This window comes from Anopheles aquasalis, chromosome 2 (genome assembly GCF_943734665.1).
Source record: "Anopheles aquasalis chromosome 2, idAnoAquaMG_Q_19, whole genome shotgun sequence".
Taxonomy (NCBI): domain Eukaryota; kingdom Metazoa; phylum Arthropoda; class Insecta; order Diptera; family Culicidae; genus Anopheles; species Anopheles aquasalis.
The window spans coordinates 81,105,598-81,123,146 of NC_064877.1; the positions used below are offsets into that span (position 1 = coordinate 81,105,598).

Here is a 17,549-nt window from a genome sequence, read left to right on the forward strand (position 1 = left end):
CCGAATTGTGATACCACGTTTGGGATTAGTTTGGAAACAGCCATCGGTTAAGGCGGACCTAGAACCTTGAACAGGAAACAGCGTACAATCCAGTACCGACATGAAGAGCTTGTTCGTGTGCCTGCTGCTGGCTTTGGCCGGTCAAGTAAGTAGTCGGAGTCGAAAGGGTGACTGGAGTGATCGAACGGATTTTTGATTGGATTTTGCTCCTCAACAGTCCCTTGCCCAGAGCCAGGATGAGTTTGTGGAGTACCTGCTGGAGATCCAGTACCAGGCGGAAGCGATCCATCAGCTGATGGAAGGTACGTTTGACAATGTGCGCTTCTCGATGAGCGACCAGCTGATCGAACTGAACCGCCAGCTGATCGAGCGCATGAACTCGGCTCTCGAGGAAATCGAAGAAATCCGTGAGGATACCGAAGCGTTCGTTGGTGAATCGTCTGCACCGGCTGCCTGTGTCGATGTGGCCGTCGCCAACTGGGAAATCGAGATCGATTGGGCCGGCCAGGCGTTGTCTCGTTGTGCCAGCGAAGCTAACGTTCAGATCACCTCGCGTACTGCCGATGTCCACGCCGCTCTGGAGGCTGCCCAGATTGCGTCGACCGAGCTGCAGAACATCGTTGTCCGTGGCTTCATTGACTGGAATGCCATCGACTACACGGAACAGATCTCGTCCATCGTTGGTGCCCAGATTGAGGAGAAGTACGACTACTTCACGCGCATCACTACGCCCGCCATCGAGCGTGCCCTGCAGGGTGTGTTCGATCTGGACGACAATCTGCTGCCGGAGATTCTGACCTGCGTCAACCGTGGCGTCGAGCGTTTCAGCAACTACGGCCGTGTGATCCGTGACACTCTGTTCTTCTGCTCGCAGTAAGTGCAGCTCGTGACTCGTGTGTGACTCGTGCTGCCACGTACTCTATGTAACGTAACGTATCCGTTGCCCGGGGGGAGAGGGATGAAATAGACAGAAGGTTAATATTATCCAACAGATTATAGTTCCCATTTCCACTATGGCGCATCCTGTTGTCGTTGTGTTGTCCTCTGCTTTTCAATCACTGTCCAGTTCCAGTTAGGTAACCGTTTTTTTCGTTCCACGTCAACCAATCGTGGCTAATCTTGTACCACCAGGCCAGGGGGGCCAGTCCACCGCCTGGTGATAATCGTGCCCGTACGAAACGAATCAACGTGTAATATAAGTTTATCGGTTGTCCACGTTGTCGCTCGTTTTGAGATAACAGGTGCCGGTTGGTAAAAAGGTACAGTCCCTGCCCTTACAACCTGCCCTAAGTTGATGCCACTCTCCAAACGTCCAACGTCGTCAGCTCGTCTCTACCGGTGGTCAGTAAATCAGAAGCATCTCCCACCATCCCCCGTCCCCGGTCGCATCTTTGGTGTTTTCTCTGCTTCATTTACGATCTCGTGCGCCCAAGAGTACGGCGCCGGCGGAGTTATTTAGGAACTTCCGAAAGGTCAAGATTTTCCCTCGTTGTCGTTTGCGGTCGCGTATTACGAGGTGTAGCAGGTATTGGTATGGTATGGCATGGTTCAGTCGTCCGCAACTTCACCTCAACCAACCCACCCCAACCACCCACCGCGTGCGAGGTTCGTAAATTTGGGCGGTTGAGTGAAAAACTTAACGGACCATGAGAGTGTGATGCGCCGCATGTGTGGTGGTGTGTGGTGTGTAGTGGTGGTTGTATGTGTGATCGAGACGCTTGGCGCTTCAACGCGTACGCGCAGGAAGTACAAAGTCGCGCCACGCTTCCACTTCCGTCCAGCTGGTCGCTTGGCACCATGGTCCATCCATCCCGTCCGTTCGTCTGATCCGGTCGCTGCGTGATCTGTCTCGTTCTCTACCGGGTGGTCCCACCCAATGGATCCAGGGAAATGGTGGCGAGCAGTTATTTATTAGATAATAAACAAAATTTCATTACGTCACCCAATAGCCCCCTACCCTGGCCTAACCATTGGGAGGATCGAGAACATCGCTACGGTGTCGGCCACAGCGACATCCGACGTTGCCGGAACCGTCAGTGTCAACATCAACCGACAGTTTAGTAGGTTAGATCACCTCACATTGTAGTCTAGACTCTAGACACCCTGCACTGTACGGTCACAAATGTAACGGAATTCCACAGAGGACAACATTGACGCTTGTCCTCAAGAGAGGAAAAAACGAGCCAACAACAATAATAATAACAGTACTGTGGCCGACGATTTATGGTAAACAGTTGCGAGACTGTCCGAAACCAGAACCAGAAGAGAAGACAATCTTTTCTAATGAACTTACCTTTAAAAAAAAAGTGTTTCTCGTGCTATTAATTAAAAGGGTCAGTGTCACCCCGCGAAGAACGAGACGGTGGTGGTGGTGGTGTGGCTGCATATTTATCTTCGTTTCTCGGCCAAAAAACGTTCTCCTCCACCTCCTCTTCCTCCTCACGCGGCCTAGGCCAATCGGTCGAGGACGGTCTCCAATGAATACCGCCGTGGAAGGGAAACAAAAAACATCGTGGACGAGATAGCTCCAGGTTCCATTAACCTGGAAGCCAAAGAAGTGGCCATTAGCATAACTGATGACACTGCACTTACACCGAGTGCACAAGTGGTCACCGTGCGCCGTTGTCGGGTCCGTTCGCCTATTGTGGTCTGGCCGGTTCCGGTGGGATGTAATCTCTTGACCTGTTTTGTACCTCTGTTTTTCTGGAGGATTTTTTTCCCCTCTTTTTCTTCATTCTTTCATTTCTTTCACTCTCTCTCTCCGATGACCTGTTTCGTTTTTCTTGCTCCACCCCGTAGTGTGTTCTCGTTTTTTTTCAGTTGTTTAGGTGTAATGCCCGGTAACGGACTTCCGTTTTATGCTAACGGGTATGCAGCATAACAGTGAAGGAACAGAGGGATAATGCAGGAAATGGTGCTCTTTCTGGTGCTGTCATCGTCGTTGTCGTCGTTTGCTGTCGTCGGTGGGATAACAAAAGCCGATTAGCGAAATTGGTGGTTAAGAGATGGACAGCGCATGCCATTTGCCAGGTTTGGTAACAATTGGCCAAGCAATTGCTAACAACATACGCTGCCGCTGCTGATGAGGCTTGTTCGTATGAATATTCCATAAGAATTTTTAAAGGACCTTAGGAACGCGCTTAGATCATTTTACGTTATTAAAGTGAACCTTCCATGAACGCATGTTTGATGTCGATATTTTTAAGTCAAATTTATGATGCGTTTCATATGCAAAGAATGAAATATTCTCTCAGCAACGCAATGCTCTGGCGGTGGAACAACAAGGAGCACCTTATTCACTTCACTCATCTGCTACCAGCATTCCCTACGGTATCGCTGCTCACCTTGCTTGCGATCCCTGCATGTAACAGGAGCTTCAAAAGGATCACCATTTATCACCAATCTGGGTGTGGTGAGGACGCGGTGCACGCGGCGGTGCTGCGCTTCGCTAACGTAATGCCCCTTAAATGCATGGGAGTTATTTATTGATTTAAGCCGATCATTTAGCATAAGTGCATTAATATGATAGCAACTTTACGGTCCCGTGTTCACCCCGTGTGCGTTCTGCATCGCAATTAAGTCCGATGGATGCAAAATGATGATGATGCCAGTGATGCTGATGATGATGATGATGGCGAAGGGATAATAATGTCGATGACGTTATGTTTGAGTCCGTGCCGTCGTCGATGATAAGCCTTTAGTTAAAGCGAGAGGGACCGGCACCAAGCTCTGTCCACTCCACATGCCGCACGGTGAAGCTCATAAAAGGTTTAGCTGAATGGACAGAGCGTTTAAGCAAACCGGGTTCCGAAGCGATCGGCTGCTTAATGCTTCAACCCGTAATATATTGGTTTCCAATGAGAACGTGCGCTTCTGGTTCGGTCTTCTACTCTTCTGGCGGCACTTGTTGTGGTCTTTCGGTGAGGGTTAGAATATTTACATCGATCCGGGTGTTCATCAGCAACTCGAGAGAGAGACAGTTGTGCTGAATCAAGGCAAGCACGCACGGCGGCAAACACAGACGCAACCGTCAGCGGAAATTTGTTTAACGGCATCGACGTGACCGCTCACGGCACGGGCCGGGCTCGTTTAATTCGAGAAGTCAATTGACTTCTGATCCCATCCCATTGGGGTCCCAGGGGCAATTTACTCTCTCTCTCTCTCACTGGGCTGGAATTGGGGACACATTGGGGCCGACACGGAAACATCACTTTCGTAGCGCATGGGGTAATATAGGGGCGAGAGGGCTGCTAAAATAAATTATAAACGAGTTATGCCAAGGGAACCCTCTGAACCTCCGGGCGTAAAATGGGTGTAAAACGTGATTCCATTCGCCACCAAACGTCGCCATCATCGCACACCGTTAGACGTGACAGTATTCGCGACCGGTGGAGGACCTTTTTTGGCGGTGCACAAGATCACATACAGGACATGCTGTGATGTTCTGTGGAGCACAATTACAATAAAGTAAATTATCCTTTTCGCTCTCTAAAAATTGTGCTTCGGATGTATGCTGGTTACAACAACTCTTGGGAAAACTCCTCCAGACACTTTTTCACACCTTCACAGCGAATTACATAAATTATTTGACTTCAAACCAGCACAGCACACAGGAAAGAGTGTTGGCAAGCTCTGGGAAGCTTAAAATTAATGGAATATTAATCGAAAGGGTCCAGGTGTGACCACCAGCACCACCACCGGGCGGGCCTGCTGCCGTCAAACTTTCCAAATTAAGGCGGCCCCGAAGCCCGAATCTGCATTTCACGCCGTAGCCGGTGGCTCGATATTGAAAAGCGCGCGAACCGAGCGTGGGTTGGGTGAGAATTTGCGGGATTTTCCAACGAAACTCTCCAACCATCCATCCAATATCTTCATCCGTTGGTTCCTGCTGCTGGTGCTGTTGCCTTAACTGGAATGCTGCGGTACATTTAAGCCCTCCACCACCTCTTTTCCGCACCAGGGTAGTCCTGGCCATGCAGCAGCAGCATTACGGGCAAGTGGGAATGTTTCCACACGATTTCACGTCCCCGTCACACCTGAGGAGCATTCGAGCTGCGCCACTTTTCCGTATTGATTTTCGACAATCGAACCACCTTCACACATTCACGTGGTGGACCAAACCCTCCTGGGTTCGCTAGTAATAATGCTGTGCGCGCGCGGTCGTCCCAAAGTGCTGGATCGATAAAGATTTACACATTAGGCATGATGGCGAACGGTTTTTGGAGCACAATGCATGCAAATGCCGAGGCATCGGAAGCGAAGAGCAAAGAGTCCTCTTTTGGACGATCTTTTGCCCGGTGTCACACACCGGGAGTCTGGTATGAATCCATCGGTTCCGATTTCGTAAATTATGCCCATGGCACCAGTGAGTGGGAGGACGTCATCAGAGGATTGGGGCACAGACCTTAGCATTCGGTTCGGTTCTCCTCATGGACGACAACTGTTCCGTTCCTGGAATGCAATAGTTCCGACGGTGGCTAGGACCTAGGACTATAGGCTTTATGGCTGTCGTGGGAGGCATTCGGTTTCCAACTCCAGGGTATTGGTGCCACAGTTACAGCAAGCGATTTACAGCAGGATTCGACCGACCGACAGCCAGGCATAGCGCGCACCGCGATATAGATATCCATCCTGCGGCCAAAGGCATTAACCGTAATCCCATTGTAAATGATTTTATTTATTCAAGTCTTTGCCTTTTGTCCGTCCGTCGAATAAGAAGAAGATGAGGAATAGAGAAAAAGAGAGGGAGAGAGAGGAGACTTTACCATTCGACTAAGCAGCCAGTGCCACTTCGTATGCACGGCCTCGGGGAAGTCCTTTTTCGCTGCAACGCCGCCAAGATACTGGTGGTGTGATATTTCAGGGCTGGATGTGTGATAAATGGCGTTTTGTGCAGCCAGAGACCAACATGGCGATGGCGAAAGGGCGACGATGGATGATGAGTGAGGTGCAGCAGTGGAGGGGGGTCTCTTGTGGAGTGAAGAAGGAGTCCATATCGTAGATGTCGCCTTCATAGTGTGTACTGTCGCCATGGAGGCGATCTTTAGCTTGCACGATAAAAGGACGGGGATTGTGTGGGATTGTGTGCTTGAAAGGCTGTGGCATAACTATGCCAACCCACTACCAACTCCATACTCTCTCTCTTTTTCTCCTTTCTCTCTCTCTCCAGTGTGGAGCATTTAATATAAGTCTGGGTTTGGCCTTAGGCGCCCCGCTACGTCATTGTCTCGTAGTATCCTCGTCGAGTATTGACGGAACTTACTCCCTTTGCTTATCCTCTTATACTTTGTGGATCTCGGAGTCGGAATCTGAATGTGGTTAATGTGTATTCCGTTACGGAGCTGTCTTTGACGAGGTTTAGATATTAGATTTTAATGAAAATTGCATGGCACTTATTTAAGTTGTTCTCGACAATTCATTTTTATTGGCAACTTCTTTTTTAATTTTAATTATTTCTCATTCCCCAAGATCATCCCCAGTATGATCAATTTATAAGTAAAGTAAGCAAAACGATTAGCAAATGTTCCGAAATTCAAAGAACCCAATAAATCTCACCAAGGTGCGCCAAAGTAAACAAAGTGTCGGACCTTGCTTCCCAAGGAACTTCCCCAAAATCGACGAATGGGCTGTTGAAATGAGATGAAAGTATGGCGCCAGAGCGTGAAATTAATTACAACAATTATACATCGATAAGGTACATCTGTTGTTGTTGCTCCACAAGACAAAGGCTACTCCTCTCTCTATCTCTCTCTGTAGTGGCCAGCTCTCGGGCCTCCCTCCAGCAGCCGGCAGCTCTGCTGTTGCATAATTATGATGATAATTTCATTTATCTTCTTCCTCCCTCCCTTTCCCGTGCTTCGTTCCCGTGTCTGCGATTTTCATTCCCCTCCAAACCGGCCACCCGATTATCGTTCGTTGCTCTCCTTTCCGGCCAGCGGCTCAGTTCGGTTTCAGATTGTGCCGTTGATCCGCAAAATCGTTCCATTCTGGTTCTCTTGGGCGCGAGCGCAGCGTTCCCTTTCTCTACCGGCGATCCTCTTCCGATCCGCGGTGCACAGTGCTGGCTAGTTTCCGGTGTGAGCGCTGGCCGGACGATGCTAACTAATGAACTGCGAAATAATAAAGATTGAAATATTGAAGCGAAATGTGTGCTGCCCACCCACCCACTATGTGTAGCGAGCACATTCGCAGCGTGAACTTCATCTCGAGCGAGTTTGTTTTGCTCTCTTACTCGTCTCCCGATTGCCTCTGCGTTCCTCAGTGTTCCTGCTCTGGACGGAAGGATTTCTAATTAATGCTGTAACACCATTCGGTGAGTGCATTCGATGTGGCGGGGAGACGAAGGAGTGCGGTACCAATTAGGGGAGCGATTGATATGGAAGTTCAATCCACCTTTCGATGCCGAGGTGATTCGCATTCTCGCAACATTCGCACATAATTTGGAAGATTGAGTTCACCTTCGGTCTTCGGGTCGAACACGGCACAACAGTCAGTCAGTCAGCCAGTACGGACAGCACCACCAGCCAGGTAGCAGCCGATAGCACCCACCAAGACCGCAGTTGATTGGCAGATGTTGTGTGTGGTTTTGGGGCCAAAATTGATCGAAATAATAAGGAAAATTATGATCGTCTGCTGATGGAAAGAGCGAAGGGAACCGGCTTGAGCAGAATGGAAATTATATCTGGCTTCGCATTGTTTTGTCTTCTTTGTGCGACTTTTTATCAAGCGAATTAGAATCTGCGCCATTAGTTGGCAATGTAATCCACCTAAAAAGATAAATTGTAATGTAAACATTCTGAAAGCTTGAAATATTATCGCTATATTTTATCTCTAAATAGTTTTATTTACCTTGAATAATGTTTGCAAATCGGCCATTTATATTCGTTTGCCAACGCAAGTTATGTTTCGCATTGATTGGATAGAAAAAATGGCATAACATCAATCCGTTAGTGAAGCCGTTTTCACTTCACAACCTTCGTCCGTTTCTTGATCATCCAGTATTGCTCCTGAGACGCTTCATTCACACTCCAAAGGACAGCTGAACTCCTCCCTGCCCTTGAACTTGAGGATGATCTTGATTTATGCACGTTCGGGCGTTCGCGTGTCAGGCTCAACCTTGCGTCCAGGTGCTCCGTCTGCACTGCAGTCGATGTCTGTGTTCCTGGTGGCAAGGCAAACGCAATTCCAAGGGAAATAAAAATCTTTCCCTCTTAACATTTACCACACACGTCACTGCATGTCATATCGAATTCAATCATCATGTCAAACCATGTGGCCTCCGGGATGTAGTTGTGCTACCGGATTGATTGGGAGCGACAGTCACCATCCTCCTCCTCCCCCCTTCTTGCACGTGATAACATGCAGCACGACCAGCACCATTCAGTTACATGCATTGCTGTCGTGTCGTGGTGCCGTGGTGCCGTGGTTATAAATGTAATTTCTTGCCCACCGCTGGAGGGGACGAAGAGCGAACGAAACGTGCCGGACGAAGCACCACGGCATGTCCGAAGGCGAAACGTTGTTATCGTGCCTGGGATTGAATATTTAAAATAATTATTGCAAACAGTTTTGGTTTGCATGGTACGGGGTAGTTGGGTGCAGCCAGGTTCACGGTGCCACGGTTCGTGTTCAGGCCTCCCGTTCACCCCGAAAAGGTGACCGCTCGGCAACCGGCATGATAATTATCATACCGGCTCGGTGGGGCATCCATTACGGGAATGCAGCACCAGGAAAGGTCGTCCGGCGTCACTGGGTCACAGTCAACAGTGTTTATTGGAATTCAGTCAGTCAGTTAGTCAGTCTGCAAGCCGGTGTGGCCTTGAATTGGCCAGTGTGGTACAAATGAATTCGCTGATACGACTCCAAGGGTCGTTGGTGTAAATTTCTCCAATCGATGTGCTTTTTAAAGAAGAAAACAGTTATTCAACCATTTTCTTTTATTTTCTACGAATTAATTTATAATCTCCATAAATTATTATTGAACCTACATTTTGACCCCCTTGGCGTCCACTGTCCGAATGATGGCGCGACAAATAGTGTTTGCTGAGCGTGTCCGATGGATGAGTCGTCGCCGCGCGCGATCGTCCAAAGGAGGGAGCAAAAAAGGTGACCTACTGCTTTCGCGTCGCTTATGCATCGCCCTCCGCATGTCATTCCTCCTTCATCGGTGGCCGAGAACGTTCGCGTGAGATTGCTGTTGGCCTGTCAGCGGCCCCGACCGGTCCCATGACGTAAGTTCGTCTAGTTGTTTGTCATTTTCATTAATAATTGACCGATGCGTTCACGGGAACGCACGATGCCTCCTGGGCCCGGTAGGGGGTGTCCATTTGACCATTACCATGCCACCGGTCACCGGTCGCGCCCGGAACAGATGGCGCTCCGGCATTCAATGACCGACGGACCACCGAAAGGGAATTGATGTTTACACAGTTGCGCCAGCACGCACCGAAACAGCCGGCTGATTACTGTGTTTGTGCGAGGTAATAGATTACACTAACTACATATATTTGAGCTTCCCTCTCACTCTCTCTCCCTCTCGCTCTCTGTTGAGTGATTTATCATTTACTTTACATCCATTTGCGATCAGCATAGTTTTGTAAAGGCATTCCATCCATTCCCAGTGATTCCCTCTGTTCTAACTGCTTAATACTAATGTTTACATTCTGAAGAACTTCTCCACTTCAATTGTTGGCTCGCGGCCAGCACTATTGGCCCAATAAAATACAATGACTCTCGGGAAATACGACCCACCAGGAGTCATACAACGAACCGGCCAGCCCTTTTGTTATTGTTCGGATTTTGCGGCGTGCTGCCGGCGACCGTGACCAAGGACAGACAGTTGTGTGCGACACATTCCCTTTGGCCATCGAGTAGCTGCACGACGTTTCCGCGATGTTCCAACAGCTCCGAAGCTCCTTAGTCGTCCCCAGCCTAACGTCCGCATGGCGTACATCCGTGTAAACGAGCGAACCATACCGTCGTCGTCGTCGTTGTCGTCGTTGTATCCCGATAAAGATCGCCCGATAGTTGCCGGTAAGGGGGGGAGGACCGGACGGACCGATGAGTGGCTAGACCGTGCACATCGTGGGGGTATGGCCGGGCCGCGAAAGGAGAATATATGGCCAACGATGTCAAGAGCTTTTGAGCCTTTCCATTTATAATGAGCTTGATTGGGCAGAGGATGAGTCGCGGAATTTATTGCCATCTCCTGCTTCTCGTCGTCGCCATTGGCCGGTTTTGCGATGTGCTTGTATGAGTCAGCCGGTCATCGTCATCACTCGCTGCTCGATGCCAGTGTTGTCTCTTGCCGGTGCTGATGATGCTATTGCTGCTGCTGTGTCTCATCGATTTTCCTGCAAAGTTTGGCCTATCTCATGTCATACGCTTGCTCATCGGCCATCGGTTGGAAAGTAGTTTGGAAGAGTGACGTCCAGGTGTCTTGAGTTTGAGGTCAAATGCGGTTGAAAGTGGACAAATGTTCCCTTGCCAACAGTACTTTCACTAGCGGTAAATTGACATTAGGCTAAGTGCTAACTGTCATTTAAAGCATTGTAATATCTATCGCTGATACTCGAATGCAAGTGCCCTTAAACCATTTTGTATTAGAGATGGATTGTGGCATCATCATTAGTTGAACAATATTTCAAGCAAATTTCCTGTTGAGTCAGATAAGCTAAAGGTTGCAGTACAATGAAATTATTACATTTTTCACTTCACTGATAAGTAAATATTGCATTCGTGAATAGGCATCTTTTGGGAGATATCAATAAAAACAAATACTTTACTAAGAGACTCGTCCTTCCCTGGAACTCTCGACCCAATAGATCATTCCAGATGGCTCGCTATCGATATGATCTCTCGCCTCCGATATGTCCGATGATATCCACCACGTTCTTCCCAATTCCGAATATCATCGAACACGATTGGGGGACGATTGTTTTTGTGCTGGTTCGCAATTTAATTTTATCGATTACCAAGCACTTTCTGTGCGTTCGCCACCGCAACAACGGACAGAGCGGACGAGAGCAACACGATCGAACACGTGCGTGCGTGCCGCGGTAAACAAATCCTTTTTTCCTGTCACTCCGGCCCACGCGGCAATGGCGGCGGCGGCGGCGGCGGGGACGTCGAGCGCATTAATCTTCTCAGCTAAGCTCCCCCCCATCCTCGTTCATTTTGACTTCCGCTCGATCCGTTTGATGTAAACGCCACACACTCGCTTGTATGCTGTTTTTACTGCTGCTGTTGTTGTTGTTGTTGTGGATGTTGAATAATGAGCCAACGGAGATGAGGTGGTCCACGACGACGACGACGACGGCCGGGGGATGGACTCGTCAAAAACTTTTCTCATCTTCAATGTGTATCAGCTCCTATCAGCTGAGGGGTGAAATCAACCCCCCTCCCTTTCGCTATCCCTTTTCCTTGAAAAGGAGCCTTCAACACGCTACGGAATTTTGGGGTTGGGCGTCTCTCTCGCTCTAGGAACGACGGGGTCTCAGACATCACTTCCGATTCGGGGGGAGAGTGGGAGTTATGGCATGGCACGCGCTCTCGTCCGTGCGTGTGCATGTGTGCGGTTTTAGGGCCAGAAGCAAAACATCCGATTAAGGACTATGCAAATATTTTCGTAGAAATTTGGCAAATAGCGGACTAACCGACGGTCCGGAGGGATGTGTTACAGCCTCCATCACCAGCAGCCTCCATCACCACACAAACCCCAGCACACCAGCATTCCTGTTTCTGTTGTTGCCATCTACGTGTAGTAAGCAGAAGGTTAATCTCGTGGTAGAACAAGCAGCAGCTGGCCATCAACAGAGCAATCAAGAACGGGCTTGTCTGGCCCCCTAGAGACACAGGCAAACACCCTTCTTTGGAATGGAATTAGAACTAGTTTTCTGTGAATCCCGCTGTCGCTGTTTCGCCGTTAAATTATGCACGATTATGCTCCTCCTCCCACCGGGGGGACCCGGATTGGTTCTAAAACCAGCTGTTGTGTGGCCGCGTATCGTGTGCGAATGTGGTGCAGCGAAAGCATCAGCAGCAGCGAGTCAACGAACGCATCGGTCAACGGCCGGTGGGCGCCTTTACCGTTACTACGGCCAGAAACCACCACCACGACGATGGTGACGACGCTATCAGTTGGCAGCCCACGAAGCATAGACCAGTTTCCAGTTTGCGGGCGGCCGCGAGCGCTCACGCAGATTCCTCCCAAAACCGGTTGATGGCCAAAAAAGCATCAAAAACCTTCCCTTCACCTTGTGCCTCACACACCAGACCATCGCTCGCCGCTGACCTGTTGTGTGGAATCTCCATGTATCGCTCGAGCGTGGGTTGTGCCAAGGATTGGCATCCGATTGGATACGGATGACCGGAGCGAGAACAAGCCCCTCAACCCCCGTGATAAGGGAAGGGAACGGAAGGGTGTGCAGAAGTCATTTCCGGAACCTCCGGATGGTTCGAGCTAAGCGGTGCGATATGTGTAAATGTCACGCCTCTCGTCCCAGAAGGCGCTCGAGGCTCGAGGCTGTCATCAGGAGGCACGTAATTTACGATCCCCTACGGCTGAACCAATGGGCCCTTCCTCTCCACCCTCTCGAACGGTAGCGATTTGTTCGATTGGATGACCTTTCGTTGCAATTCTTCCCACCCCGGTGGTTCCCTGGTTCCTTTTTTTCTGTTAGGCGGGAGGCCAAACCAAACACCATCCTTCTCTTCCAAACTACGGTAGCGATTGGATCACGAACGCTCGCGCACCCACCATTCATCCATTACCGAAAAGGGCGAAGGAAAAAAGTAGAAGCAGGAAAAAAAACCCGGAAAACCGGTGCTTGACTGGCTGGCAAACACACAGCGCCACGCCACCGGAGCGCAGGAGGAAGGCCTCATAAAAGTATGATTTATGCTGGTCCGTTCCGGTGCTTGGACATGGAGACCAGGACTACTAATGGAGGAGCAGGCAGTGGCGAGTGGCGAAAAGGCGGCTGGGAATGTGAATAGGTGCTACAGAATCTAGCACATCATCTAAGAGGGGGCGGCCATGGCCGTGCGAATGTTTCAAGTGAATCCGTTTGTCACGGTAACCGGGAACACCGGCCAGACCGGACCATTCCATCTCCGGCCCTTTGCTCCGGCACTTTGTTACCGGAGTTCCGTGAGTTGGCCACTCGGACGTTACAGTGGCCGTGAAGTGAGCATGAACAGGAAAAGAACAGAAAAAAAACTCTGGACGACGAGCGAGAGACTCCACAGAAAAGAACGAAATTTACTGTCACTTACAGGCGGAGCTCTCTTGGGTCGTCAAACAGAAAGAAAAAAACTGCGAGGAAAAAGTAGCGAGTAGTTCCCGTGCGGAAAGCTGTGCTGGTAGGGAATTCATCATCTTGGCGCGCATTGTTGGAGCAGTTTCGTGATAAAGTTTGATGTTCATTGCCATCGGCCATTATCCCATAGTTGACTGGCGGGAATTTTTGGGTGCGAAAAGGACGTGGTGCGCGGCGAATTGGCCCGAGAAGTTTGTCAGCATAGATAGAACATCGTCTACGTCATTCCGCCCACGAGCTCTGCCACTGCGAACTCCTGGGGCTCCTTTTCTGCGGGGATTCGATGAAAGTGAACAAAAGATTCATAAACTATTAGGCGCGTGCATTGATTTGTAGTTGTTTTTTTTTGTAGCGAACATTCAATGATTTATTGCAAAGAGAAAAGCATATCATTTTTGATTAAAACTGATTCTCTACTGGATGGATAAAGCCAGCTTTTGTCGTCATACTGAGCGTTGTCGAACTTTTCGTGACAAATAGAATCTTGTCTTTTGTCGTTGCTCATGAATATCGACTGAACTACTTCGAAGAGAGGTTGTAGAAGACAATAGAAGGAGAAATAACAAACTAGTTATTCAACTCTCAAATTTAAATAATAACTATCTAATGACTGCCCTTCCGTTTTCTCTTTCTCTTGCAGGTAAAATAACGATTCAATAAACAATATGACATCCCCGATCGATTGTAAGTAAAAACACTGCCTCACACACAATGTCACGATCCCTGAGTCTCTCCCTACGGCAAGCCTTTAGCAGACAAATTCATTAAAATACTCCGAGATAAACAAAGGACGCACGGATATGGAGCAGCGCATCAACTCTCAGTGAACCCCCCTTTTCATAAGAACTGGTTCAGTAAATTGATGCACCTTGCCCTTCCCTTTTGGATTGGAAAAACGCTCTGCCGCCAATCATGTTTTCAATCTTGTTCATCATGTTTCCACGCTTGTTCATCACCGTTGTTTACACACGCGCCTGCGCACATAATTGTTTTCGAGGCCGAGGCCCATATTTCACGCAGCCCACGAAGAATTAATGTGGCCGAGATTATTGGAGCTTTTTTTTGTTGCTTCATTCATCCGGAGGATATCCGGGAGGGGTCCATTCGATGATCGCCTATGGGTAATGAGTATTTGCCAAACGGCGACCGCCTGTGCGCTAATGAGCTGCAGGATTTAATGAAGTTATATGAATCCTGGCTTCCTCTTTCATCGTTCGTTGGTCTATGGGTTATGGCTTGATGACGACTAAAAGACGACTCCTTTCTATAAAAGGCGTTGGTTGAAATATGTTTAGAGATGTTGTATATTGCACTGGCACTCTACGCAATTGTAGAAATCCTCGTACAAACGATCGTACTCCATGCGAACGATCTACCTACACCACGGTCCGGTTTCTGTCTGATTGCCTCTCGACCAAGTGCTGCGCGGCCATCGAGAAGAGAGGAATCTGCCTCGATGTTATTTTCGAAAAACCAATATCAAGTCATCGAGTTACGTATCGTGCCGTGGCGGCTGGTGTGGCATGGAATGAAATTGAATTAAGTGCCTTTTCGTGACGAACCTTACGACCTGCGGGCCCACCAACCACTCGCCGATCGGTCGTTCGGACGGTGGAGAAGAGTTGTCCATCTCGCACGCTCGCCCGCGACCGCAACCGGGCGATCGGACATATCTTGATTATAATTGCGTCTTACTCTTCTTCGTCTTTTTCCTGTTTTGTTGTAATTATTCTTCTTCTCCACACTCTCGTCGTCGTTGGCCGATTCCGATTACTGATCGAGCAAACCACATCGACAACAACAGCATCGCCGTGCCAATCCACGAGCGGTTTTACAGTTTGTCCCGGCATTTAAGATCACGTTTTACCACCGCCACCACCCAGCCGCCAGCCGGCAAATGCTGTAAAACGAATTCTAGAGCCCCCGTACCCGGACCGACCAGAATCGAAGGACATCGAGCTCGCTGGGATGCGCTGCACGGCGCACGGCTCGTAAAAATCATTTCTTCACCATCGTCGCAACCCGAGACGAGCACAATTACTTTGTCGATCAGGCAGAAATTGGCCCCGATGGTGGTGTCTTGTCTTGCCGCACGCATCGCTACACGCATCATTGCACCCGCGGCAGGCACCGGACACCAGGAAAGGGGCAGGACGGAACGCATCAAACGTACGATCGCGAGTTGTCGATCGTCTCGAGTACAACCTGTTCTGGTGGCAGCGGCTGCAACGGCCGTCCGGTGCACTGCCGGCAGGTTAACCTTTTTGCTCTCTTCCCTCGTTGCGGGCCACCTGATGATGGCCGGATTAATTTGCCCGCGCCAGTTGGACCGTTTGATGGCCGAAGATGGCGTGCGCTCGTCCCCGGCACCGTTTTGCCGCAACTCCATCGCTCCGACGCTGAATCTTATTGCGGTAACAGTTCAATATACTCATCCGAAGTATGTGGGGAATCTTCTGGTAGTTTTTTTTTATGTAAGCTCCAGAAGACACTCGCTCACCGGTGACGGGCACGCGAAGAAGTCGTTTGGCCGGTGACAGCACGTAAAAGGAAACCGAACATAAAACAGGGCAGAACCTTGATCGGATCGGCAAAAAGATCACTGATCGGTGTGCGTAGATAACGCTCCTGCTGCGATCTTACGCAACCGGGAATCATTCCCGTTTTAGCTGCCATCTCATTAGGAAAGGGTCCAGAAATCGAGTGGACCAATTGGAGCTGAGGTGCAAATCCCATCAAACTCCAAGAGGAATTTGAAAGTTGAAGTTGAATTTTGCTTCTCAAATTCGTCTTCAAACCATTGACACTGACAGCTGGTTCACGTGGCTCTCTAATCCTTCGCATTATCTCTTGAAGTCCTTCGATTAGAATCCTGCAAAAAAAGCGAAGGAAAACAGAACAAAACAGCATCCAACACGATCGAGAGGAAGTCCCTCTAGGGGATTTAGAACGATTTCCTTTCTTTTCTCGTCATTTCCCTCACACTCAGCCCCCCTCTGACGTTCCAAGCATGTGTACTTGGCGCGCCTGCGAGTGTTTCCCTTTTTAGGTCCCAGTGTCTGGCCCCGCAAGGTTTTCCTACCGTCCTCCCAACACCCAAAACAGGTCTCCCATCTCGGGTCCGTTCTAATGAGCATTGTCTTCGCCGCTTCATGGTTGGGTCCCGGGCCGGGTTTTCCTGTGCCGGCTTAAAGCCATTCCCTGTCAAGTTCAAGCTCTGCAATGCCCATAACCGTCTTCCATTGCCGGCCACTTTTCTTGATCCAGAAACGGCGGTCGCTCGTTCAGCGAACCCTTTTTCCCCGACACAAGGAGGGGAACGGGATCGGGATGACATCGACCGGATGGGGATGGGGGGGAATGTTGGGTCCCAGGAGCGCGCGCTCGCAAGCGGAAAGAACAGAAGAAGAGAAAAAAAACCGGGCATTCGAAAGTAAAGAAAAGAAATCTCAGCTGTCTTATCGGTGAACCGCGTACTTCAGGTGCCTCATTAAATTTCTTTCTTTCACTCGTTAGAACGGAGTCCGCGAAGGGGGCAGTGGAGTGACAACATGAACCGAAGGAGAGGCAAAGTGCGCCGTCTACGCCATGCAAGAATGCGACTCCGACCCGTGCGACGGAGGGACATGTGACTAACTTTGAAGCTTTGAAGCAAGGTGGTCTTTTTTTCCCCTTCTGTTGGACTTGTTGGAGCTCCAAGAATGTGACGAGAGCATTATTGCTTTCAAGACATTTACAGTCTGAGCTTGAATGCTGTGAGCTTGGATGATGGGATGATGGGGTCCTTGGCCTTCAACATTCTCTTGCGACCCTTTCTAACGTTGATTGTTGGTCGAGTCCCCGGGAAGCCCTTTCACCGTTATCCGTAGAGCAGTGTTCAGGTGTTCGTTCGCCCTGTTCGTCAACTTGTTCAAGGAGTCCTCTTGCACCCTTTTGAGGGATAAGGGTTGTGTTGGCAGCAAAGTCGTCGAGAGCGAGATCGAGAGCCAGTAACTACTGCTGCTGCTGCTGCTACTGCTGCTGACCAGCTCATCGCCCATTATAGTCTTCGGCAAGTGGCCGGTTGATGTTTTTGGAGTCTCGAACTCGAACGGCAAGAAGTGGCCGGCCAGAAGGTAGTTGTTAGTTGCTGACGGAGAGGGCATTTCGCGTTTTTTGCTTTTGTTTTGTTTTTTTTTTTTTGTTCTCTTCCCTCCAGAATCCGATACCGGTTTAGGATGCGGCGGCGTC

The 17,549-nt window shown here is 49.5% G+C and overlaps 2 protein-coding genes across 5 annotated transcripts in view; both read left to right on the forward strand.

The window, feature by feature from the left end:
- Positions 1-17,549, forward strand: part of LOC126568888 (pseudouridylate synthase RPUSD2-like) — a 152,552-nt gene that overhangs the window by 87,008 nt on the left and 47,995 nt on the right. The window lies entirely within an intron of this gene.
- On the forward strand, positions 43-877 carry LOC126568889 (uncharacterized). The gene is made up of 2 exons (XM_050225566.1): positions 43-145; positions 218-877. Exons 1-2 carry the CDS (start codon positions 101-103, stop codon positions 875-877), a joined length of 705 nt encoding a protein of 234 aa, XP_050081523.1. The 5' UTR covers positions 43-100.